General features: G+C 43.0%; 1 protein-coding gene across 4 annotated transcripts in view; it reads right to left on the bottom strand.

The window, feature by feature from the left end:
- Positions 1 to 27,225, bottom strand: part of sfswap (splicing factor SWAP) — a 115,639-nt gene that overhangs the window by 20,280 nt on the left and 68,134 nt on the right. For all 4 annotated transcript variants that reach the window (XR_011594155.1, XR_011594154.1, XM_070888141.1 and 1 more), the window contains exons 13-16: positions 11,506 to 11,696; positions 7,036 to 7,227; positions 4,317 to 4,576; positions 967 to 1,152 (exon numbers count right to left, since the gene is read on the bottom strand). Coding sequence is in view for 2 of the 4 variants with exons in the window: in XM_070888141.1 (XP_070744242.1) it covers positions 967 to 1,152; positions 4,317 to 4,576; positions 7,036 to 7,227; positions 11,506 to 11,696 (829 nt within the window). In the remaining 2 variants the exon portion in view is untranslated. The remainder of the gene's footprint in view (positions 1 to 966; positions 1,153 to 4,316; positions 4,577 to 7,035; positions 7,228 to 11,505; positions 11,697 to 27,225) is intronic.

Here is a 27,225-nt window from a genome sequence, read left to right on the forward strand (position 1 = left end):
ATGGAAATGGAGTCACATGTAGGCCAGACAAGGTAGAGGTGAGAGGTTCCCTTCCCTGAAGGACATCAACGCACCTGTTGAGTTTTTGACGACAATCCGGCAGATCGTGCGGTAATTATTTTCTGGCATCAGCCCATAAATTACCGTATTTACTGAATTTAATCACACAAGGGATTTGAACTCAAACCTCAGAATTGCGAGTGCAGTAAACAATAGGACACCATTCCCATCAAACATTTGGCCCAACTCTCATTATAATTCCCAAGCTCCCACTTCAGATTCATCTGCCCCTTCTAGCTTGGCATCATCCATAGGTATGACCAGTTTGCATTCAGCTTCTGAATCCATGCCATTAATGTAGGTGACAGCAATTTCAACAGCAACGCCCCTTACACTCACACCTCTTACCAACCCCCCAGTTTGCGCACACACAGCTTACACACATACCCCTTACACCCCTCCCACCATTTCGTACGCTCCCTTACCCCACCCCCTCAGCTTACACATACCCTTTACACCCACCACCAGTTTGTACACACACACCCCTTCCCCCCACCAGCTTACACACCCCTTACACCCATCCCCACCAGCTTACACACACACACTTTACACCCCAGCCCCCCCCACCAGCTTGTATGCACACGCAGCTCACACACCCACAATGAAATTTAAATAACTTACAAATACTGGTTTAATAAAATGCTCTAACAACCGCTACAATAGAACTAATGTCCATAAAAGCCAATGTTTCCAATTATAAAACAAATAAATGTAATTATAATTGTACAAATTAAAAGGAGCACACCAAGTAAACACTGGGATTATGGTTTGGTAAACAATAGCTTTAAATGGAAGTGTGTGCAGGGTTACAATGATCCCTACGTACAATCGGTGTCAACTGGACAGAATCCACGCGATTTAGGAATTGAACATTACTTAGAAGGATCTGCTATGTGGTAAACATACCGTGATCGCTTCCTGCTACTTATGCCTGAGCTGTTACCAACACGGTAGGCACTGGGAACATTTCGGTCTCGGTCTCTGTTTCTGTCGCGGTCTCTGTCTCTATCTCGGTCTCTGTCTCTATCTCTATCTCTCTCTTCCCGCCGTCTTTCTGAAGACTGAACTCTTCTCCCATGAGGCGATCTTGATCTACAGCCAAGAAATAAAACAAGGTTTGTTAAGTACTCAGAGGGCTTGCTTGGTTGTTCCCTTCGCCATCTCTCCTTTGGCTCAGCATTTGCTTCCTCTCGTGCACTGTGAAGCACCTTGGGGTGTTTTTCTTTGTTGAAGGTGCTGTATAAATGCAATCCTGTATTATAAATTACTGAAAGCAAACTAAATCAAAAACCACATTGTTGGAATAAAAAAAGGTCTCGTGGAGATTCATATTTTGGAATAATGAATCACCAGATCCAATATGCATCCTAAATAAGGAGAGCTCCATACTGTAGCTCGAATTGCTACACCCCCCCATTTAAGGGATCACAGGAGCCAACATCAACCCTAAATTGTCGGCTTCAGGTCACCTCTCAGCTTTAAAACATACAACACAGGAACGGGGAAGCAAGTCAGCCATGGAATTCTGCTAACTATTTCAATTTTTCATGCTTAATGTTACACAGAAATCCCTACAGTCTACATAGTTGAAATTGTAGCCCCAATTTTAACATGGGGCGAGAAGTGCGAGTGGGGCCATTCAGGGGTGATGACAGGAAGCACTTCTTCACCCAAAGAGTAGTGGAAATCTGGCGCACTCTCCCCAGAAAAGCTGTTATGGCTGGGGGTCAATTGAAAGTTTCATAACTGAGATTGAGAGATTTTTGTTGCGTGAGGGTTACAGAACCAAGGCGGGTAGATGGAGTTAAGATACAGATTCAATGATCTCATTGAATAACGGAACAGGAGGAAGAATTTATTTTCTTAGGGTTGTGAATCTTTGGAATTCTCTACCCCAGAGAGCTGTGGAAGTTGGGTCATTGAATATATTTAAGACAGATTTTTGAATGATAAGGGAGTCAAGGGTTATGGTGAGCAGGCAGGAAACTAGAGTTGAGGCCAAGATCAGACCAGCCATGATCTTATTGAATGGTGAAGCAGGCTCAAGGGGCTAAATGGACTACTCCTGCTCCTATTTCTTATGTAACAGACTGAATAGCCTCCTCCTGTTCCTATGTTCCTTCTCATGGCTGATCTGCAAGACCGTTAACATATTATAGATGCAGTACAAATAAAATACTTTTAAAACCTGCACAACATCTAATCATAGCAAATTCTTATCTTTGTAATCGCTGTGATTGTTGGATAGTGTGCCCCAATTTTCTTTCTACATGCATCAAACAAGATTGCAAAGTAAAAATTAAAATTGGTAATTAGAAAAGTAGTAAACAAAAAAGACAGGAGAGTGACAGCAGAAAGAAATAATGGCAATTTGGAGTGAATATTCGTGCCTCTCCCATGGTGATGGCCAAGACAAAGCAAATTTCCGGAGTGCACGAGTGATGCTGTTGGTATGGGGATCTACAGCTTCATAAGGACATAATAGGAGCAGGAGTCGGCCATTCGGCCCCTCGAGTCTGCTCTGCTATTCAATAAGATGACCGATTTGATCATGGACTCAGCTCCACTTTCCCGCCCGCTCCCCATAACCCTTTACCCCCTTATCGCTCAATAATCTGTCTACTCTCCACCTTAAATATATTCAATGAACCAGTCTCCACAGCTCTCTGGGGCAGAGAATTCCACAGATTTACAACCCTCAGAAGAAATTTCTCCTCATCTCTGTTTTAAATGGGCGGCCCCTTATTCTATGCCCCCTAGTTTTAGTTTCCCCTATGAGTGGAAATATCCTCTCTGCATCCATCTTGTCGAGCCCCCTCATTATCTTATATGTTTTGATATCACCTCTCATTCTTCTGAACTCCAATGAGTATAGTCCCAACCTACTCAACCCATCCTCATAAGTCAACCCCCTCATCTCCTGAATCAACCTAGCGAACATTCTCTGAACAGCCTCGATTGCAAGTATATCTTTCCTTAAATACAGAGACCAAAACTGTACGCAGTACTCCAGGTGTGGCCTCACCAATACCCTGTGCAGTTGTAGCAGGACTTCTCTGCTTTTATACTCTATCCCCCTTGCAATAAAGGCCAACATTCCCTTGGCCCTCCTGATTACTTGCTGTACCTGCATACTAACTTTTTGTGTTTCATGCACAAGGACCCCTAGATCCCTCTGTACTGCAGCATTTTGTAGTTTCCATTTAAATAATAATTTGTTTTTTATTTTTCCTGCCAAAATGGATAAGCGCACACTTTCCCACATTATACTCCATCTCCCAAATGTTTGCCCACTCACTTAGCCTGTCTATATCCATTTGCAACTTTGTGTCCTCCTCACAATTTGCTTTCCCACCCATCCACCTTTGTATCAGCAGCAAACTTGGCTACATTACACTCAGTCCCTTCATCCAAGTCATTAATATAGATTGTAAATAGTGGAGGCCCCAGCACTGATCCCTGCGGCACCCCACTAGTTACTGTTTGCCAACCGGAAAATTACCCATTTATCCCGACTCTCTGTTTTCTGTTAGCCAATCCTCTATCCATGCTAATATATTACCCCCAACCCCATGAACTTTTATCTTGTGCAGTAACCTTTTATGGGGCACCTTATTGAATGCCTTCTGGAAATCCAAATACACCACATCCACTGGTTCCATCTTCAGTAGTCTATAAAGCTCCATCTAGTGGTAAAGCATGAAGCTGTAGGCATGGCTTTGTGACATACTTTTATATTTGGAGGTGGTTCTTTCCCCAGAGGATAGTGGGCCTCTGGAACAGGCTGCCGTCCCATGGATGCCGACTCGCTGAATTCCTTCAAGCGAGAGCTGGACCAGTTTCTGGCCGAGGCGGAGATCACCTCTCACAGAAGGGTAGCTACTGCATTCAATTATCATGGCCACAGTGATCTCCTGGACTAGTTTCAATCGCCCAGATGGATTGGAGAGTAATTTCCCAGATTTTCACCCCCCAAATTGGCCTGGGTTTTTCGCATCTCCTGTTTCGGGGGTGGGGAGTGTCGATATTGAGATACTCAAGGTATTGCGATTGTGGGGAACAGGCTGGATGGACCAGAGGGTCTTTACCTGTCCCTCATTGTTTGTATAATGGCACAGCCCAAATAAGGAGTGTCCGACATACTTAGTAAATTTAAGGTACTATTAATTCCCAGGTTTTACCTCTAGTTCCCCAAGGTAACATCCAAGTTATTTATTTATATATAAATAAATTAATTCTGCGCATTAAGAGCACACCTTGAATGTCTGACACTTCTGTAGGCAGTAGGCAGAGAGTGTTTTGCTTTTGACCGCGATCTTGATCTCGACCTCGATCGCAATCGGTATCTGGGGCGGGACCGCGATCTGGAGCGGGATTTCTTCCTGTGCTTCTTCTCTTTCTTCTTTTCCTTTTCCTTTTCTTTTTCCTTTGAAGGTTTTGCACTTTTTGACGAGACCTGGTGAGGTGTTTTAGCTTCTGTTGCGGAGGCAATTTTATGAGAAATTTCACTGGTGGCCTACAGACAAGAAAGATGATGAATTTTAGAACCCATGTCAAAAGCAAGGTGCCGTTTCCCCCTCCCTTGTAGTTAAGCAAACAGCAGCAGTCAAATCCAGGGCTTCCCAACTACGTCAACACTTTCACAGCTCTCCCAACAAAATCAGATTCTGAATCACCCAACTTGCAATCTGAAAGTGCTCGCATTTAAAAAAAAAAGAGACTTGGCTCCCAACCCTAACTGGCTATTAACTAAAACTTAATGTATTATTCCTGTGTTGTCAAAAGCTAAGGAGCTCAGTCTGGAAACATTACAACCTTGCTGACATTTACTTAAAAAAAAACTGCCTTCCAATTAAGTAGTTAATTAATATTGGAGCAATCAAATATAAAAGATATATAACAGACCAAAAATAAAAGTTATAACGTTTCCATCACAGCCACAGTAGCTGGAACAAACTGGATTAATGGTACACCGGAACAACTATATATTTTTTTAAATAAAAGGTTACATCGATAGGATAAGGGTGAAATTCAAGGGAAAAGGTGAGAATCCTGCCTTCAGCACTCAACCTTGCTAAATAGGAGCACGGGTTAGAGAACGAGGACTAATGGTTCAGTCCTACCCCTGCACAGCAAGGCACAGTGCTGAAAATCAGGAAATACTATTACACTAAAATTACAACACAGAAACAGGCCGTTTGGCTCGATCAGTGTTGGTGTTTATTCTTCACAGGAGCAGTAGTGCTAATCCCATGTGACCTGGCCACTATTTATCCCTCAACCAGCATCATCAAACCATTTTATCTGGTCGTCACACATTGGTGTTGGTGGTACCTTGCTGAGCACAAATTGGCTGCCGTGTTTCCCTACATTACAACAGTGACTACACTTCAAAAGTACTTCATTGGTTGTAAAGTGCTTTGGGATGTCTGAAAGGTGCTGTATAAATGCAAATCTTTCTTAATTCCACAAGTCGGAGGTGAAGTGTTTCAGCAGTAGCTGCCTCTCACTGCACCCAATCATGGTCGGCTCACACACTCGCATATCCCACCTCTAGCTGTCATTGTTCAGTCGAGCTTCCTCAGTTATATGATAGACATCTACTTTCAGAGTGATAGACAGGGCTACACAGAGCAACTCGAGATGTGCCAGCCATCTCTTTCTTGCAGGTGATGACTACTAATATCATTCAGTGGTATTATTTCAAAGTCAATTATCTCACAGTGCATCTTTAACGATATCAATAGTTATCCATCAAGAGATGTTGCTCAGCTGCAAAAATAGTTGTGACCCATTTACTTTCATGAAAGTGGGCCCTAAATTGAAAGTAACCTCGATTTAACTTTTTGTGCTGCTCATTGCACATCTCCAACCATGGCATCACTACATTTTTCGTTAGCACATGGGAACCAAAATCCATTTGTATTTTGCTCAACTAAAAACAGATCGTCTACTTGCGTATAGAAGGACAAGTCAAAGTTGCGGTGTCACAAGTACAAATTTGAGTCTCACTCAAGAAAAGGCACAGAAAAACAAACTGGAGATTTCCAAACTTTCCTAGCAACACAAGATTTGTCGTTGAGCTCAGGAGCCAGAATAACAGCAATGAATCTACAGATGGAGGGACAGGACTATGACCAGCAGTGTAACACCATGTTCGATGGTACGTAACTGTCCTTGCAGTGTAACTCTCCACCTCGCTGCAATCAACATCACAACACACCTGTTAGTGTGCTATAAATTGCTCCCATTATTCAAGAGGCTAGGGCTAAGTGACTACCCTGTCCAATATTACAGCTAACTGGCTCTTATTCAAAATCTTCGTCCATTACAATTGACTGAGTTCAAAAGTACTGCATTCACAGACAGCACTCAGCTTCAAGTTATAAAGTGCCAGTGTCACTTGGAATATTTCCAAGAAATGTTTCCCACCAACCCCCCGCCCCGAGAGTCTTCAACAATGTTAAGAAAAATTGGCCAAACAGGATAGAAAAAAAAAACATGGTTCATTGGTGCCGAGTCAATTTTACATACACTTTAACTTTACCAACACACACGCGCATGGTGGAATTTTAATTTCCAACTTATTTAACAAATATGACTAACTCCTCCCTCAATAAAAAAAAAATTCAGTAATTTCTAAGCTGCTGTACTTATTGCCTCAAAAAGAAATCTGAACCATCTTGCAGTAATTTTCAGGCTGCATAATCAATCACAGCTCTCCGTGACACCAGGTATTCTGACCTGAATACAAGTCCATGTACTGGAGACTAAAATGCATCAAGGTAGATTGCAAATGAATTGTTTATTATTTTTCCGTCTGATAATAGTACGAGATAACAAGCAGAACAGAAATAGCTTGAAGCGGAACATCATTTTAAAGTTCAACCACAACTGCTTCACGAGCAGACACAAGTTTAAACTGGTAAACGGCTAGCTCAGGATTCAGCACCTTATGCAAAGAATGATTGATACCTGGATTGATCTTCTGTGCAGGGTAGCAGAGGCATGAACTCTGGAATCATTCAGAGTTAGACAGTTCGATGCCAAGTTAGGAGGACGGCAGGTTTCTACGGAAGGATGAACTAGATGGCGTCCCGCATCAGCGCTTATCTTTGTGATGAGTCTTTGATGAAATTTAGTGGAAAACACTTCAGTGTTGTCAATCTGCACAATTAGAGAGAGTTTTGGACTTGTGTAAAGCATGTTAAGTTTCTTGTGAATGAATAGGAAATTATATGACTAAAATAATGTACGAGGACAATCATACATGAAAAGCTTTAACTGAGTACTTAACAAAACAGGATTACTGCATTCTTAAATATGGTTTACACAACAGGGAGGCTTGTTAAAAGTCATTTTCAAAAGTAAATGTAAGCAGAATAGGACAGATTTGTAGCTTTAAAAAAAAGAGGCAACTTCTGTTATGTGCCAACATCCTGGCAGTGTCTCCAGCTGGCATTAACAAACCTTGCAGGAAAATTTGAAATAAGGGATAAAAAAAAAAGGGAGCTTAGTCCGTTTTATTGTGTGGGGGGGGGGGGGGGAACGAGAGAGAAAAAAAAAAGAGAAAAAAAGAGAAAGAAAGAAAGAGAGAAAGAAGAGAAAAAGAGAGAGAGAAAAAGAGAGAGATCAGAACACCGGCTGTAAGATAGCTTAATGACCAAACAGATTTTTTGAAAAGCTCAAAAGGGGTGAAAAATGGTGAAGTGTGTGCTCTGTCTCAGAGGCAATATAAAGACATGATTCAATCCACTCTGCTTTTTAAAAAATTATGAAGGCCCGTCTTTCAGAGTCTACACACTGAATCCATTATAAAAGTTTGCAGAAAAATGCAATGTGCTAACCACCAATGAAAGGAAAGAACGTACTGCACTAATAACAAAATAATAGAACTGCACACAAGGCTGATCAACCCTGAAAGAGATAAGGTTCATGTTTTAAGTGTGAACTTTCCTTCTCCGGCTGAAGGAATCTCTTTGTAGGATTGATAACAAAAAAATCAGACAAGGAGCACACAGTAAAGTTCGAAAGTTCAAATACGCTACCCTGCGAAAGCAGCAGCTGATGGCTTTTGCAGACTAGTAACATGGTTTAAAAGGCTGGAACTGCTGTGTATTATACAAAGCTCCTCCTTGAAACCACAAGCTTTTGGTAACTTATCAAGCTCTCACTCTTTGGCTTGGCACCATTTTCTTCATGTCTCTGAAGTGCCTTTGGATGTTGTTCTACGTTAAAAGGTGCTTGATAAATACAATTTGTTGCTGTATGTCCGTGTGTAACAGCTCCACAAATGTATAGGACTTTGAAAGACAGCAAAGCAGCAGCCAGTAAGCTCTCAAGAACATAACTGGGGCCAGTTTCCATGTTGGCTCAGTTGCTGTGCAAATTGTGTGGTGAAGCAAAGTGACTTTCCAATAGCTCAATAAACACTCCAGTCTTCACACGATTTAGAATCACCCTCAAAGTCTGAAATCTGATGTTGAACTATGATTAAGAATTCAATCTTCATCCATGCAAGCAAGGTACAAGACCCCATCATGTCTCAGACTTAACGTTAAGTACAGTCCATGTAGTGGTCATGTAGCAATGGAGACCACCAATCTGGTTCACCTTTAATATGCTCTGAAGTGGCCAAGCAAACTGTAAACAACCTCTGAAGACTGGGCAATAAATGCAGCTCTGCTAGTGTAGCCCACGCCCAGAGAATAGATAAATGAAACCTCACAGTTGTGAGGAATATGACTATGGAGAGCATCAGCTATTGTCACTATTCACAGGTAGGCATTTTCTCTTAAGTAGCATCAGTGCACTGGCTTTATATGCAAACAAAGCTTTCTTTTAACAGATTTATTTTAGCTTTAGATAAATTGGCATGCAGAGTTGGAGCCAATTGTTTTCAACAGAAGAGATCAGGTGCAGGGAACTGGAGCCTGATTTGTGCAAACTAGAGAGAAAACAGTGAGTCCTGAAGTGTGATCTGAGGGGACCCAATGGTCATGGGCTTCACTGATTGTATCTTTGAATGGAAACTCTTACCAGTGTTACTATCAAGAGCCATACCAATAGCTCATCAACTATTCATAGAAACATAGAAAATAGGTGCAGGAGTAGGCCAGTCAGCCCTTCGAGCCTGCATCACCATTCAATATGATCATGGCTGATTATTCACCTCAGTACCCCTTTCCTGCTTCCTCTCCATACCCCTTGATCCCTTTAGCCATAAGGGCCACATCTAACTCCCTTTTGAATATATCTAACGAACTGGCCTCAACAACTTTCTGTGGTAGAGAATTCCACAGGTTCACAATTCTCTGAATGAAGAAGTTTCTCCTCATCTCGGTCCTAAATGGCTTACCCCTTATCCTTAGACTGTGACCCCTGGTTCTGAACTTCCCCAAGATTGGGAACATTTTTCCTGCATCTAACCTGTCCAATCCCATCAGAGTTTTATATGTTTCTATGAGATCGCCTCTCATTCTTCTAAATTCTAGTGAATATAAGCCTAATCAATCCAGTCTTTCTGCGTATGTCAGTCCTGCCATTCCTGGAATCAGTCTGGTGATCCTTCGCTACATTCCCTCAATAGCAAGAATGTCCTTCCTCAGATGAGGAGACCAAAACTGTAGACAATATTCAAGGTGTGGCCTCACCAAGGCCCTGTACAACTGCAGTAAGACTTCCCTGCTCCGATACTCAAATCCTCTCGCTATGAAGGCCAACATGCCATTTGCCTTCTTCACCGCCTGCTGTACCTGCATGCCAACTTTCAATGACTGATGTACCATGACGCCCAGGTCTCGTTGCACCTCCCCTTTTCCTAATCTGTTATCGTTCATATAGTGGATAAGCTCACATTTATCTACATTATACTGCATCTGCCATGCATTTGCCCACTCACTCAACCTGTCCAAGTCACCCTGCAGCCTCTTAGCATCCTCCTCACAGCTCACACTGCCACCCAGCTTAGTGTCATCTGCAAACTTGGAGATATTACATTCAATTCCTTCGTCTAAATCATCAATGTATATCGTAAATAGCTGGGGTCCCAGCACTGAACCTTGCGGTACCCCACTAGTCACTGCCTGCCATTCTGAAAAAGACCCGTTTATTCCTCTTTGCTTTCTGTCTGCCAACCAGTTCTCTATCCACGTCAATACATTACCCCCAATGCCACGTGCTTTAATTTTGCACACTAATCTCTTGTGTGAGACCTTGTCAAAAGCCTTTTGAAAGTCCAAATACACCACATCCATTGGTTCTCCCCTAGCCACTCTACTAGTTACATCCTCAAAAAATTCTAGAAGATTTGTCAAGCATGATTTCCCTTTCATAAATCCATGCTGACTTGGACTAATCCTGCCACTGCTTTCCAAATGCGCTGCTATTAAATCTTTAATAATTGATTCCAACATTTTCCCCACGTCAGGCTAACCGGTCTATAATTCCGTTTTCTCTCTCCCTTCTTTTTTTTTAAAAAAGTGGGGTTACATTAGCTATCCTCCAATCCATAGGAACTGATCCAGAGTCTATAGAATGTTGGAAAATGACCACCAATGCATCTACTATTTCTAGGGCCACTTTCTTAAGTACTCTGGGATTCAGACTATCAGGCCCTGGGGATTTATCGGCCTTCAAACCCATCAATTTCCCTAACACCATTTTCTGACTAATAAGGATTTCCTTCAGTTTTTCCTTCTCACTAGATCCTCGGTCCCCTAGTATTTCCGGAAGATTATTTGTGTCTTCCTTAGTGAAGACAGAACCAAAGTATTTGTTCAATTGGTCTGCCATTTCTTTGGTCCCCATTATAAATTCACCTGATTCTGACTGCAAGGGACTTACAATTGTCTTCACTAATCTTTTTCTCTTCACATATCTATAGAAGTTTTTGCAGTCAGTTTTTATGCTCCTTGCAATGGATAAATTTACTCTCCTCGCCTTATAGAAACTCATTCCACCGCTACAGCAGGCAAACAGGGAACATGCTGATCCATGTACTGTGAACAGTCATCACTGCTGATAGCTGCAGTAAAAGGATCACATTTAGCAACAATTATCTTACTTGTCTGGTAAATTACTTGCAACACTTACTTGCAACAATATCAGTGTTAACATATTAAATTTAATTATGCTGTGTTTAGGCTTACAGGAAAATAACCCAAACCCTGGATGCTTAAAAATATATACTCTTTTAAAAAAAAAAGGCGACTGACTTATCTATTGTGCAACGAACCAATCTCGAACAGCGAGTAAAGACATTCTGGTTAAGCCCATTTGCTGCATCAAGCTTGGTTATCAGATTACATTGTAGCACTGAATGAAAAGGTCCAAGGCCCTCACTTAGGCCACAGTTTTGAGTGGAAAGCTCAGTTATCTGGGGAATTCTCTGCCATAATTAAAAAAATATATTTTTTTATATAAAAGCTGCTGAGCCTAACTGACCTGAAAGTTCTGGGAGATTTCTTCAGTGGCTGCAGTTTCCAGATCTCCCGACGGGGTTTTGAGATTTTGAAGGAAAAGTGCTGCTCTTTTCTTGCGTTCGGCCTGCAGCTGCCTCTCCTTGCACTCCTTTGAAGCCTGTGCAAGTTTCTCCCTTGCTGCTGCGGCCAGTCTGTCCTCCAGCTTCTGCTTAGCTGCAATGAGTGACAGAAAACACTGATTATGCATGTTAAACATTCTCTTACAAAGAGATAGGCACAGGAAGGAAAATTTGGAAGAGGCAAGAATTTATTAATTGTACAATGTTTCTAAAATGCTTATAATAGAAGTAAAAACGTAGGTAATTTGCATACACGACTACACTGTGGATGGAATGGTTTGTGGGTGCTGGAATAAAATCAAGTTCTATAAAGACAAAATATTACTTTAGCACAGCTTCTTAGCCATGCACAAGGACTAATTAAATGAAAAACACAAACATTTATATTTGTCACCAGCTCAATAATTATCTGAATTTTACAAGCCTAATTTACATATCTTGAATAAATTATTTCTACATTTGCATTTTATAATGCATAGCTAACATTTTAATAATCATTTAGATATATGATGGATTGACGAGAGATCAGATTTCTACATTTATGCATGCAAACTGCAATTATGTGTCAACATCTAGGCAATTCTGATGCTTTTCACTTAACTAGTAAGTTAATAAACTAATGCAAACCTGAAACATTATCAGTATAGTCAGCAACGTTCCCTATAATCTGCACGGCAGCGCAGCGCTCTGCGGGTCCCAAACAGCCGGTGAGCCTGCTTTTGAATAGATAAAACCGTGCCTGCGCAGAATTTTGAATAGCTCGTGCAGCCCCTTAAAGGGGGCGTGCGGGCCAAGAAAAAAAATTAGAGGGAACATGGATAGTCATTGTGTTATATTTGGTACAGACTAAACTTAACTTTGAGAGACTTGGAAGGACTCCCTACTAGTTGATCTTGTGAGTATAAAGGTCTTGCAACGGTTTCAAATTGCTTAAGGAAGCTGCAGGTTGCTTATCGATTCTGGATGCTCATTATTTTTACCAATAGACAAAGATTATATTTTAAAAATTGTATGAAGTGTAACAAAGTTTTGCAACATTACAGTAGCAACACCAAATTGCAACCCTGCATGCACATCATCTGTTTATCTCAGCGAGCTGGGTGTAAATTGAGCCTCTATTACTGGGATGGAAACTTAGTTTATCTTCCAGTCTGAAGACCTCCATTAAATAGGTTGAGATGGCCCAAGTTCTTACTGAGCACAATCATGCACAACAAATCTGTGTGGTTAAGGGCTGTTAAGTCAATTTTACACCTTCCTTTTCTGAAGTCAGAGGCTTCTACTGCTGTTCTCTTCCAAGTGTGCCTGCAGCTTTTAAACACCTCAACTAAGCCACCACTTCGGTACGGGCTTCAGCAGCAAGACTGTCGTCAACAACAGGAGAAAAATAACCAGAATAAAACATTACACAGTTCAGTTGGAGAAGATTATCTGGGCAAAATGGCACCGCAGTTGCACAAATTTCTTTGATAGTCTTCAGTTGATTTCGTCCCTTGGTATTACTGGTGTGTGATGGCTGGGTTGTGGCACTGTAAACAGTAACTGGGACAGGAGAGCAAGAATACGCCAGGAGTGCATTGTACAGTTCAATGTTTAGAATGCACCCCATTTTCAATAGCAACAGGTATTTTTTGTTCCAAGCTAATGCACTGCATAATACAAAAATATGCATCAGCACTTCCGTGCCTCAATAAAAAGATGCGAGTGCACAAATGCAACAACAATTCTGCCCAGGGTCAAGATTCTAAATTTGCTGCCTTCTGTTAGCAATGCAGTTTATCAGAAAAAACACCTTAATGAACTGGTGCAAGAGGCAATATATAAAATTACTGTGAAATCTGCAAAACTAATAAGAGGAGTAAGGATAATGCTGCATAAGATTCTGGGAATATTAAAATAAATCACAAGTATCATTGTTGCTATTTCAATCTTTAGTTTGGATATAGCGGGTATAGCAAGTACTGACTGACAACATAAATAACGTTCAGCGAGAGGGAATATCTGCAGCTCAACAACTTCAATGGATGCTGATGTTTTCAAACCATTAGTCTTGAAAATTTCACATTTCAATTTGAAAACATCACAGATCAATCAGCATAATCATTTAAGTGCATAAAAATCTAATTTACTAAGGAAACCTAATGTAGCTCTCCCATTAATTCTACTTCTAAATGGCCATTGATCCAACAACACAATAGGCTCGACTACATTCACACAAAGCCAGTATAAATTGCTTTATTACTCAGCACACAAAAGTATAGGAAAACAAAAATTGGGCTTCATAAACTATATGGGAACATTGTAGACTGCAGCCCTGCTTTCCTAATGGAGGTTACGAAGCTGGTGCACGACTGTGTATCAGGCATCGATCCTACAATTCATGCCCCAGCTTTTACCTAAAAAGAAACAGGCTCCCCCAATAGTTTGGCAGGTTGCTCCATAGCCGCAGATACCAGGAAAGTCCCAGATTTGATCCATGGTCTATGTTGAGTTGGCTGAACTAGCATAACCGAAAGACTTACATTTATATAGTGTCTTTCACGATCACCAGACATTTCAAAGTGCTTTACAGTCAATGAAGTACTTTTGGAGTGTAGTCACTGTTGCAATGTGGGAAACGCGGCAGCCAATTTGCGCACAGCAAGCTCCCACAAACAGCAATGTGATAATGACCGGATAATCTGTTTTCGTTATGTTGATTGAGGGACAAATATTGGCCCCAGGACACCGGCGGTAACTCCCCTGCTCTTTGAAATAAGTGCCATGGGCTATTTTACATCCACCCGAGAGCGCAGACGGGGCCTCGGTTTAACGTCTCATCCGAAAGACGGTACCTCCGACAGTGCAGCGCTCCCTCAGTACTGCACTGGAGTGTCAGCCTAGATTTCTACGCTCAAGTCCCTGGAGTGGCATTTGAACCCACAAATTCTGACTCAAAGGCGAGTGTGCTACCCACTGAGCTGCGGCTGACACAGCAATACCTGCTGGCACCACTCATTTATTCTGCCCAAAGAGATTTGGACTCTACTGCTCGTGTCAAGTGGCTGCTATTTTATCCAGAGAACACGGAGTATGTAGAACCTCCACTGCTTCAATCCCTGGGCTGAACAAGACCAGTTGATCAAAGGGTAGCTGAAGTTATTTCCTGGAGTTCTGATGCTTGCAATTTATAAGATTAATTAGACTGTTTTGTCCCAGTAAGAATTTTGCAGTTCCAAGCACCGACGACCAGTGTTCACTCTTGGGTGTGCGGCTCATTCAAAGTCACACGCATGCGCCGATCCCGGGCTGTGCAACCCCGCAGCTTCGAGGGTTGGGGACAAGGTTTGATTGGCTGTAGAATTGGAGAATTGACATTCCATCAGTTTCCTCCAGAGCTTTCTATTTTTCTTGTGCATCAGCTTTGAAACCTCCATTAGGAAAACAGTGTCTACAATGTTCCCATATGGTTTATGAAGGCCAATTTTTGCTTTTATATGCTTTCGTGTGCAGAGTAGTAAAGCATTAATTGCATATACACTGGCTGTGTGTGAATGAAGTCCATTAAAAAATCTGCCAGGCAAGGATAGCTTGCCTTTCCATTGTTGTAAGAATCATCTGCAAATCTGCAATTGTTAATGTCATTCACAGAAAAATATAGCTTTAGGCATCTCGACTCGAAATTTGCTGTCCTCTTTAAATGAAGATGAAAACTATTCCGATAATAAGTCAGGCTTAATTTTGACCAAAGGATGCATTCCAAACCAATTTCCTTTAAACCTGCTGCTACAGACATTTACATTCATTTCCACTCGACAATTAGATGCCAGAATAAATTTTCAGCGGAACAAAGCACCAGTTATGAAATAAGTGATAATGCAGGCAAACTGGTACATGTTCGTAAACTCTACCCAGAGCCAAAAATCCTACAAATACAAACACAGATGGATCTTACTTTCAAACTACAATCAAGTAAGCTGGCCAATATGTATCCCTCAATCAACATAACAAATACAGATTATCTGGTCATTATCACAATGCTGTTTGTGGGAGCTTGCTGTGTGCCAATTGGCTGCCACATTTCCTACATTACAGCAGTAACTACACTCCAAAAGTATTTCAGTGGCTGTAAAGCGCTTTGAGACATCCGGTAGGATCTTGAAAGGTGCTATATAAATCCAAGTCTGTCTTTCTTTTTTTAAAGAAACGTTCAAACAGCACTCCTGTTTGGCGTTACACTTTTATGAATGAGCAATGCGAAGAGACTACTGTAAGAGAGTTTCAAACCCAGTTCAGAGGTTCTGCGAAACAAAAGTTGGTGGCATTTGATTGATAAGAAATTCCAATCTTTGCGAGTTATAACGGCAGGTTAGTTGATCAGCCAAGCTTCCAGACAGAACTATACATCACTTACCGCTGCCAGAGAAAAGTAACCATCTGGAGACAGTCAAAAACTGTGTTCAAACTAAATCGTATCAGATTGCATTGATGATAGCTATCTCCAACAAACAAAGTCTTCTAGTCTTGAATTTGAAGTCTGGGCTCCAATAAACATGCAGTCTAAAAGCTGCTAAAATCATCTTTAGTAACAAATGAGAATACAAAAATTCTAGCTAAAATGCCCAGCCACTAATTTGTAAAATACAACCAAAGCCTGGACGAGTTTCTTCTGTTTGGGGGTGGGGGGGCTCACCCAATTCAGAACCAAATGTGAAAGGATGCACTTTATGTGCCTGGCAAAAAGTTTCCCACTCATACATAAGGCTCTTCAAAAAGTACCCATTACTCCGAGACACAAACCCAGCCAAAGGGACAGTGTTAAGCTGACGTGCTTTGTTTTGGGGTTTCAGTTACTGCAACACCAACTGTGGTGTGAAATCTTACATCCTGAAACAGGTAGCACCACGTGTCTGGAGTTCTGTTTGTGAAATTCCTTATTTCAGACAAAAAAAGGAAACTCTGACTTCCTGAGCCTTTGATCATGACACGAAGTAGATTGTGTACATTGAGTTGTGAACAAGGGATTTTGAGAAATGAGAAGCAATTAACTTGATAGCTAACCGCCCCTCTGCAAAAATAACCAGTAACCTTTAGAAAAGGTTTTACGAAATATAATTTCATGCCTGAAGTAGGGAAAAATACAGCAACCAAACTTTGCCAATCAAATCAGTTTGTGTAATTATGGTCCATGATTTAAAAACTTAAAATGATGTGCAGGTATATTAAATGTGACAGTCCAGTTTAAAAAAAAATCCCACTGCTTTTTTGTTCACGCTCCCCCATGGACGCTTTCATAAGCAGGCCACATCCTTCAGTCCAACATCCTTGTCTTTCGCTCTCTGCCTTTTAGTGATAATGAAACTCTGGTCTCACGAGTGACCACAATTCTTTGTTGCAGTCACTGGAGAGCTAAATCCGATTAAGATTTCAGATTTATCTTATTAGCATTCCATGGGGCACTTTATGATATTGTGGTTTGTTAGAACGAGAGAGAGAATTTATGCTATTGTGTCAAGAGTGTCCCTTTGGCCATAATTGGCTCGCTGTCCTATCTTCAGAAGAATTAAGGATTTAGAGAAGTGGATTTTTCCCTGTTTACTCCAGTCCTTGGAATTATGAAGGACGTTCAAACTAAAAAACAAATCTCCGAGTGTTCGGCTAATTTCCTGAGAGACGTTCTGGAGACACAGTGGGAATCTTATCTAAATTCCAGGGCACAAGTTACACCAATCAAGGTCACTTGTGAGACCAGAGTTTCATTATCGTTAAAAGGCAGAGAGCGAAAGGCAAGGATGTTGGACTGAGGGATGTGGCCTGCTTATGAAAGTGGCCACGGGGGAGCTTGAACAAGAAAGCAGTGGAATTTAAATAAAAAACTGGACTGTCAAATTTAATATATGTGCACATCATTTAAGTTTTTAAATCATAGCCAATAACTACACAAACTGGCAAAGTTTGGTTGCTGTATTTGTCTCTACTTCAAGCATGAAATTAGGTTTTGTGAAACCTTTTCTAAAGGATACTGTTAATTTTGTAGAAGGGCAGTTAGCTATCAAGTTAATTGGTTCTCATGTCTCAAAATACAATTGATGTTCTTCAACTAAGGAACAGTGAACAATTCAGAGAGACCAAGAGGGGTCAGCACTAAACACAACAGGAAAAGAAACTAGCACACTGACTCTTCAAATTTATGATGTCACTTAATAGTTCTGCAATCAGTTTTTGACAGTATCCTGGGGAGGGCGGAGGAATAATCACTTGCATTTTTCACTGCACCCACGTAGCATGGTTAGATTATCAAATGGGAGAAAATCTGCAAGTCACCAAAAATAAAAATTTCTGCAATTTGCACGTCGCTTGTGAGGATAATATTCGGATGGGATGTACGAGTTAAAGCCTGCTGGATATAACAATTGTCCCTGATTTTTGCAGATCAAAACCTGAAGGTTCTTAGCAAAGAAAAACAGAAAGCCCTGAAGGAGACATTTTACTGAAGTGGAGCATCAACAGTAGACACGAGAGTAAATCCAATGGGCAACTGCTATGGAGGGGAGGGCTTTAGCCAACCAGGTCTCCCACACTGAGCACCAATCTACACCCAGCTTTCACAAGTTGAAATCCATTTTTAGAATTTGTTTTAATAATTAACTTGCTACTTTAATTAAGCTTCACACCCATGTATTTTAACACTTGTCAAAAAAAACTACAGGCAAATGTTCAGTCTTGGTCCCCTTCCTTTTGTGAAGCCATTAACCTCATTGGGGTTCAGGTCCACCTCCAGTGGCCTTTATTTAGGAACTTTGACAGTGTCGCAGAGCATCACAGTTGAATTCAATCCTGTCCTTACTCAAAGTCCACATATGTGCATATCCACTGGATAGCCATCAGGAGCGTAAAACCCATGGCATTTCCTCCCCTATCCTTGCCACCGCTGCAGCTGACACCAGTTAGTGCACCACAGTATCACTATTGGTATTATCCACTTCTCTACCATCGCATGTGCAATCCCAAAGTGATTGCACAACAACTTGCATTTATATAGGGCCTTTTAATGTCGTACAACGTCCCAAGGCGCTTCACAGAAGCGTTATCAAACACCGAGCCACATAAGGAGCTGTTAGAATAAGTGACCAAAAACTTAAGTCAAAGAAGTAGATTGGAGCTTGTCAAAAGGAGGAGAGCTAGTTAGAGGTGCAGAGAGGCTGAGGGAGGGAATGCCAGAACTTGGGGCCACAGATAGTCAAAGGCATGGTGCAGCGATTAAATTCAAGGATGCGCATCAGGCCAGAATTGGAGGACGCAGACATCAATGTTTTTTCATTTTTTCCTGTGCAGTCCCCTTAAAAATTTGCTCTTCCAGCAGCAGGAGCTGGTGAGCTGCCTGCGCTGGACCTTGCGAACAATGCGTGGTCGCACACCTTAGGGGGAACATTGGCAGAGATCTCAGAGCCTTGCAGGGCTGGAAGAGGTTACAGAAATAGGGAGTGGCGAGCCCATGGAGGGATTTGGAAACTCGGATGAATATTATGCCATGCATTATCTCCAATAGATGTGTTACTTTCTGGATCAATCAATCTTTTGCAACATTAGTGCTCTTTACAGCTTTGCAATTTGAAGTTTTTTCTGGCCAAATATATACTGGACTTGTAACAGGAAAATGCCATTACCCACTGCACTAGAAATAAGGATGCTCTTTAAACCCCTATGGGTAAAATATTAAGTGAGCACTCAAATATTTAAATGTCACATTATGCAGATGAAATAGCATATGTCTGTACCACATTACTTAATTTCAGAGATATTGGTTTCAGGACATTATTTAAAATGCCAGTCACCCTCTTCATGAGCAGGTGGTCATCTAATTTACAAAACAGTGATTACATATGAAGCTTTAACTGCATTGGGTCAGGTTAATTAGTACATACCCAGCACAATATTTTACAAACAATGCCACTGTTTTTAATCACATGAGGCTTCTGGAATTTTTACCAGCAACCTAGCAATTGCAATCTTCAATTCCATTGGTATAGAATTAGGCCCTCTGGTTTATAGTGAATGGAAGAGTCACATTCAATTTTTATTACACGGGACTGCAGCGCTTTGGGGATCAGATTGCATGATTCTATTCATTTTCTATGTAAGTCATAAATCAATAGCCTTGTTAAGAGGTATCCCGACTGAAGTCAATCCCTGATGAATAGTGCACTGGGAATACAAAATGCAGTTCCACTTTAACAAATTTCATTTAAAGTTCGGGCACATGAGCACATAACAAACATGAGCATCGCCAAATCTCAACATGTAGTACAATTCTACCAATACTCTCAATCTGCTCTTTAGAGACACACGGACTGAAGTACTGACAACTGTCTTGCAACCATACATACAGAGAGAAGAGTGTAACTGTTTAAATTCTTAAAATATCTATAACTAAAATATTGGTACGCCTGCACTCATTTCCTGTGAACATTCCATTATAAATTCTAATGTCCACATTTCTAAATGGAAATTCCTGTGTAAACTCGTCACATTATAATTACACCCTCCTGCCAGTGGAGGGGCTGCAGTGCGTTTGCTGTACAGACGGGTGTAATTACAGCGTGGAATGTTTATGGAAGTAGTTCCCGTTATAAATGTGGAGCTAGGAATTTATAATGGGAATATAAAAATAAGGACAAAACACCTGGCTTTAAAATGGGACTGAATTACATTTAAAACAGGAGTTGCATTTTCATGTGGCTATAGAAATCATATTTTAATCAAATTTCTGTCTGGTAATAAAATATATATATAAACCTGGCACACAACACATCGAAGCTCAGTCAGAAAACAGTGCTCTACCCTTTCTAAACACATGCAGTTCATCAGTTTCAAATGAAAAGCATGTAAAAGTTTAGCCTTTCTGTACATCATGCGCAACATTCAATTTATTCTGAATGAGTTGTGCTTAAATTTTAGCCAGAGATTCGTCACGTGCTGATTTGCCGCACGCTCCTTCCGCTGCCTGAGCCTGACCTCTTCATACTGGCAGCGTTGAGATTCGAAGAGCTCATCGCCCTCCCGGATGCACTTTCTCCACCCGGGGCGGTCTTCGGCCAGGGACTCCCAGGTGTCAGTGGTGATGTCGCACTTTACCAGGGAGGGTTTGAGGGTGACCTTGACGTTTCCGCTGCCCACCTTTGGCTCGTTTGCCATGAAGGAGCTCTGCATAGAGCAATTGCTTAGGGAGTCTCGTGTCTGCCATGCGAACTAAGTGGCCTGCCCAGCGAAGCTGATCGAGTGTGGTCAGTGCTTCAATGCTGGGGATGTTAGCGTGGACGAGGACACTGATGTTGGTGCGCCTGTCCTCCCAAGGGATTTGCAGGATCTTGCGGAGACATCGTTGGTGATATATCTCCAGCGACTTGAGGTACATCCATGCCTCTGATCCATGTAGGAGGGCGGGTATCACTACAGCCCTGTAGACCATGAGCTTGGTGGTAGATTTGAGGGCCTGGTCTTCAAACACTCTTTTCCTCAGGCGGCCAAAGGCTGCATTGGCATACTGGAGGCAGTGCTGAATCTCTGCATCAATTTCTACCATTGTTGATAAGAGGCTCCCGAGGTATGGGAAGTGGTCTACGTTGTCCAGGGCTGCGCCATTAATTTTGATGACTGGGGGGCACTGCTGTGCGGCGAGAACAGGCTGGTGGAGGATCTTTGTCTTATGAATGTTAAGCGCAAAACTTATGCTTTCATATTGCTGAATACATCGACTATATCCTGGAGTTCAGCCTCAGAATGTGCGCAGATGCAGGCGTACTGTAGCTCAATGACAGAGGTTGGGGTGAGCTTGGACCTGGCCTGGAGGCGGCGTAGATTTAACAGCTTCCCACTGGTTCTGTAGTTTAGTTCCACTCCAGCAGGGAGCTTGTTGACTGTAAGGTGGAGCATGGCAGTGAGGAAGATTGAGAAGATGGTTGGAGCGATGACGCAGCCCTGTTTGACCCCGGTCCAGACATGGATTGGGTCTGTAATGGAACAGCTGGAAAGGATCATGGCCTGCATGTCGTCATGAAGCAGGCGAAGGACGTTGACAAACTTTTGGGAGCATCCAAAACCGAGGAGGACGCTCCATAGATACTCACGGCTGACAGTGTCAAAGGCCTTTGTAAGATTGAAAAAGATCATGTATAAGGGCTGGCGCTGCTTCTGCATTTTTCCTGCAGCTGTTGCGCTGCAAAGATCATGTCCGTTGTGTCCCGTAGGGGACGAAATCTGCACTGCGATTTCAGGAGCAGCTCCTCGACCACAGGGAGAAGACGGTTGAGGAGAACTCTAGCGACAACTTTCCCAGTGCTTGATTGCAGGGAGATTCCCCTGTAGTTGCCGCAGTCGGACTTGTCCCTCCTTTTAAGGAGGAGGTCCAACAAAAAACCCGGGACCTAAAGAACAGATGGTGGATGGAGAAAGCACAGGAGATACAACTGGCCAACAGCCATGATATGCCAGGCTTCTTCATTGCAGTCAAGGCCACCTACGGTCCAAATTTCTAAAGCCCCACCTCACTTCTGGCCAAGAACGGGGAAACACTCATCAAGGACACCGAGGCTGTCAGGGCCCACTGGAGGGAGCAGTTTGAAGATCTCCTCAATAGAGACTCTGCCTTTGACTCGAGTGTTCTCAACTCCATCCCGCAGAATGTGACCCGCCACTACCTCAGTAAAACCCCAACGCTGCACGAGGTAGGCAAAGCCATAAAACAGCTCAAGCATAACAAGGCTACGGGTGCAGATGGAATTCCTGCTGAGGCACTGTTGGCGCGGATATATGACCTAATTTCTCTCATTTGGAGGGAGGAGAGCATGCCGGGAGATCTGAGATGCAGTGATCGTGACCATCTTTAATAACAACTTTTATTTATATAGCGCCTTTAACATAGCAAAACGTCCCAAGGCGCTTCATGATAGTGTTACAGACAAACAGATAAATTTGACACTGAGCCACAAAAGAAATTAAGGCAGATGATCAAAAGCTTGTTTAAAGAGGTAGGTTTTAATGAGTGTCTTAAAGGAGTAAAGAGGTGTAGAAAGTATTGAGCCTTTAGAGAGGGTACAATGTAGATTCTAGGATACTGCCTGATATGCATGAGGAAAGATTGAAAAATTAGATCTCTTATCTTTAGAACAATGGCAGACAGGAAGCAGAGAGTCAGGATAAACGGGTCCTTTTCAGAATGGCAAGCAGTTACTAGTGGGGTGCCGCAAGTTTCAGTGCTGGGACCCCAGCTATTTACAATATACATCAATGATTTAGACGAAGGAATTGAGTGTAATATCTCCAAGTTTGCGGATGACACTAAACTGAGTGGTGGTGTGAGCTGTGAGGAGGACGCTGAGAGGCTGCAGGGTGACTTGGACAGATTAGGTGAGTGGGCAAATACATGGCAGATGCAATATAATGTGGATAAATGTGAGGTTATCCATTCTGGGGGCAAATACACAAAGGCAGATTATCTGAATGGCGGCAGACTAGGAAAAGGGGAGGTGCAACGAGACCTGGGTGCCATGGTTCATCAGTCACTGAAAGTGGGCATGCAGGTACAGCAGGCGGTAAAGGGTATGTTGGCCTTCATAGTTAGGGGATTTGAATATAGGAGCAGGGAGGTCTTACTGCAGTTGTACAGGGCCTTAGTGAGGCCTCATCTGGAATATTGTGTTCAGTTTTGGTCATCTATTCTGAGGAAGGACATTCTTGCTATTGAGGGAGTGCAGCGAAGGTTCACCAGACTGATTCCAGGGATGGCTGGGCTGTCATATGAGGAGAGATGGATCAACTGGGCCTTTATTCACTGGCGTTTAGAAGAATGAGAGGAGATCTCATAGAAACATATAAGATTCTGACGGGACTGGACAGGTTAGATGCGGGAAGAATGCTCCCGATGTTGGGGAAGTCCAGAACCAGGGGACATAGTCTTAGGATAAGGGGTAGGCCATTTAAGACTGAGACGAGGAGAAACTTCTTCACTCAGAGTTGTTGACCTGTGGAATTCCCTGCCGCAGAGAGCTGTTGATGCCAGTTCATTGGATATATTCAAGAGGGAGTTAGATATGGCCCTTAAGGTTAAGGGGATCAAGGGGTATGGAGAGAAAGCAGGAAAGGGGTACTGAAGGAATGATCAGCCATGGTCTTATTGAATGGCGGTGCAGGTTCGAAGGGCCGAATGGCCTACTCCTGCACCTATTTTCTATGTTTAAGTGTTTATAATGATGAAAGGATGAGACAGAGTAGATAGAAGCAGACTGAGCAGAGAGGGAGTAGGGAAAGCCAACTCCAGCGGTACCCTACTCCTGACAAAATGTCTAGAACATGAACTCATCACCAACACCCTGTTCCGCCAGAGGGACAAATACAAGGCATCGTGGCAACACCCTCGCTCCAAGCACTGGCACCTGCTTGACTATGTCATCGTCCGAGCCAGGGATCACAAGGATGTGCGCATCACTCGCGCCATGACAGAAGCGGACGACTGCTGGACGGACCACCACCTAATCCAATCCATCATCAACATTAACATTGCCCCAAAGCAGAGGGGACAGCAGAAGCAGATCCGCAAAAAAGTTAATGCCGGGGCGCTTAGAAACCCAGCTAAGAGAGCCCTATACAGCCAGCGCCTCACAGCCAATCTGGCGTGCCTTGATGACCCCGAGATGCTGAATCCCCACAGCGCTTGGTCTGCCCTCCAGGCCTCTACAACCAGTGCCTGTGAAGAGACACTTGGTCACTCAATCAGAAAACATCAGGACTGGTTTGATGAAAATGATCAGGAGATAGAACAACTAATGGATCGCAAGCGCAAAACATTTCTGAGCCTCAAGCAACATCCCAACTCGGGAGCTGCAAAACAACATTACAGACGGCTCAAGGCTCAGGTCCAACAAAAAACCCAGGACCTAAAGAACAGGTGGTGGATGGAGAAAGCACAGGAGATACAACAACTGGCTGACAGCCATGATATGCGAGGATTCTTCGCTGCAGTCAAGGCCACCTACGGTCCCAACTCCCAAGATCCCACCCACTCCACTCCACTCCTGGCCAAGAATGAGGAAACACTCATCAAGGACACTGAGGCGGTCAGGGCCCGCTGGAAGGAGCACTTTGAAGATCTCCTCAATCGAGACTCTGCCTTTGACTTGAGTGTTCTCAACTCCATCCCGCAGCATGTGACCCGCCACCAACTCAGTGAAACTCCAACGTTGCACAAGGTAGGCAAAGCCATAAAACAGCTCAAGAATAACAAGGCTACGGGTGCGGATGGAATCCCTGCTGAGGCGCGCTGTTGGCGTGGATACATGACCTCATCTCTCTCATCTGGAGGGAAGAGAGCATGCCGGGAGATCTGAAATGCAGTGATTGTAACCATTTTTTAAAAAGGGGACAAGTCCGACTGCGGCAATTACAGGGCAATCTCCCTGCTGTCAGCCACTGGGAAAGTTGTCGCTAGAGTTCTCCTCATACATCTACTCCCTGTGGCCGAGCTCCTCCCGGAATCACAATGTGGATTTCGTCCCCTAAGGGGCACAACAGACATGATCTTTGCAGCGCGACAGTTGCAGGAAAAATGCAGGGAACAGCGCCAGCCCTTATACATGGCCTTTTTCGATCTTACAAAGGCCTTTGACAATGTCAACTGTGAGGGTCTATGGAGCGTCCTCCTCCGTTTTGGATGCCCCCAAAAGTTTGTCAACATCCTTTGCCTGCTTCACGATGACATGCAGGCCGTGATCCTTACCAACGGATCCATTACAGATCCAATCCACGTCCGGACTGGGGTCAAACAAGGCTGCTTCATCACTCCAACCCTCTTCTCAATCTTCCTCGCCGCCATGCTCCACCTCACAATCAACAATCAACTGAGGCATATGAAAGCATGGGCCTTACGCTTAACATCTGCAAGACAAAAGTCCTCCACCAGCCTGTCACCGCCGCACAGCACTGCCCTCCAATCATCAAGATCCACGGCGCGGCCCTGGACAACGTGGACCATTCCCCATACCTTGGGAGCCTCTTAAAGGCAGACATTGATGAGGAGATTCAACATCGCCTCTAGTGCGCCAGTGCAGCCTTCGGCCGCCTGAGGAAAATAGTGTTTGAAGACCAGGCCCTCAAATCTACCACCAAGTTCATGGTCTACAGGGCTGGAGTAATACCTGCCGTTCTGCATGGATCTGAGGCATGGACGATGTATAGAAGGCACCTCAAGTCGCTGGAGATATATCACCAACGATGTCTCCACAAGATCCTGCAAATTCCCTGGGAGGACAGGTGCATCAACATGAGTGTCCTCGACCAGGCTGACATCCCAGTATTGAAGCACTGACCACACTCGATCAGCTTCGCTGGGCAGGCCACATAGGTCGTGTGCCAGATACGAGATTCCCTAAGCAAATGCTTTATGCGGAGCTCCTTCATAGTAAACTAGCCAAAGGAGGACAGCGGAAGTGTTATAAGGACACTCTCAAAGCCTCCCTGGTAAAGTGCGACACCACCACTGATACCTGGGAGACCCTGACCGAAGACCGCCCGAGGTGGAGAAAGTACATCCGGGAGGGCATTGAGCTCTTTGAGTCTCAACGCAAAGAGCATGAAGAGGCCAAGCGCAGGCAGCGGAAGGAGCGCACGGCAAACCAGCCCCACCGACCCCTTACCTCGACGAATGTCTGTCCCACCTGTAACAGGGTCTGTGGCTCTCGTATCGGACTGTTCAGCCATCAAAGTACTCACTTCCGGAGTGGAAGCAAGTCTTCCTCGATTCAGAGGGACTGCCTATGATGAGAAGCGGACTGATTTGAGTTGTTGAGGGGTCAAGAAGGGGCCATAGGTACAGGATTAAATGCAAGAGATTTAGAACGGAGGGCAGGGGACAATTCTTCACACAGAATTGAGAGACTGCAGAATTCACTTCCAGGATTAGTGAGCAAGGCAGCAACTATATCAACATTCAAGCTTGGATTGGATAGGTGGGTAAAGGAAAAGGAGATATATAGGAGCAAGGCAGATAAATGTGATTAGATCGATTGGCTCCCATGGAAGGTAAATGCTGACATTTGCTGGTTGGGCTGAATGGCCAGTTTCTGTCTTGCAACTTCTATGTATTTCTATGACTAAAAATTCATTCTTCATCCAAGTAGTCAAGATACCATACCCTAGTCACGTTTAAAACTTAGTACAATTTTGAATTCATGGTCCTCACTGATGAAAACTAATTGAAATCCCAAACTATATCTAAAATTATTGCACTTTGAAATTTGATCATAATCTGTCATACCAGCCAGCCACAGTGGCAATTTTAGAAATAGTACAACTGTGAAAAGATTGAAAATTGATTTTAAATTATAATTTGGAGCATTTTAAGAAAAATAGCATTATTCAGAATACTATTTACTGCTAAAGCAACACAAAAAGGAATCTGTATTTAATGAACGGCAACTCCATTAAAAAATTAAGGATGGAAATTACAGTATCATTTTTATTTTTACAACTCTTGAAAAAAGCCTTGCATTTATATAGCGCCTTTCACGACCACCGGATATCGCAAAGCACTTTACAGACAATGTACTTTTGAAGTGTATTCACTGTTGTAATTTAGGGAATGCGACAGCCAA

Source organism: Pristiophorus japonicus, chromosome 8, assembly GCF_044704955.1.
Source record: "Pristiophorus japonicus isolate sPriJap1 chromosome 8, sPriJap1.hap1, whole genome shotgun sequence".
Classification (NCBI taxonomy): domain Eukaryota; kingdom Metazoa; phylum Chordata; class Chondrichthyes; family Pristiophoridae; genus Pristiophorus; species Pristiophorus japonicus.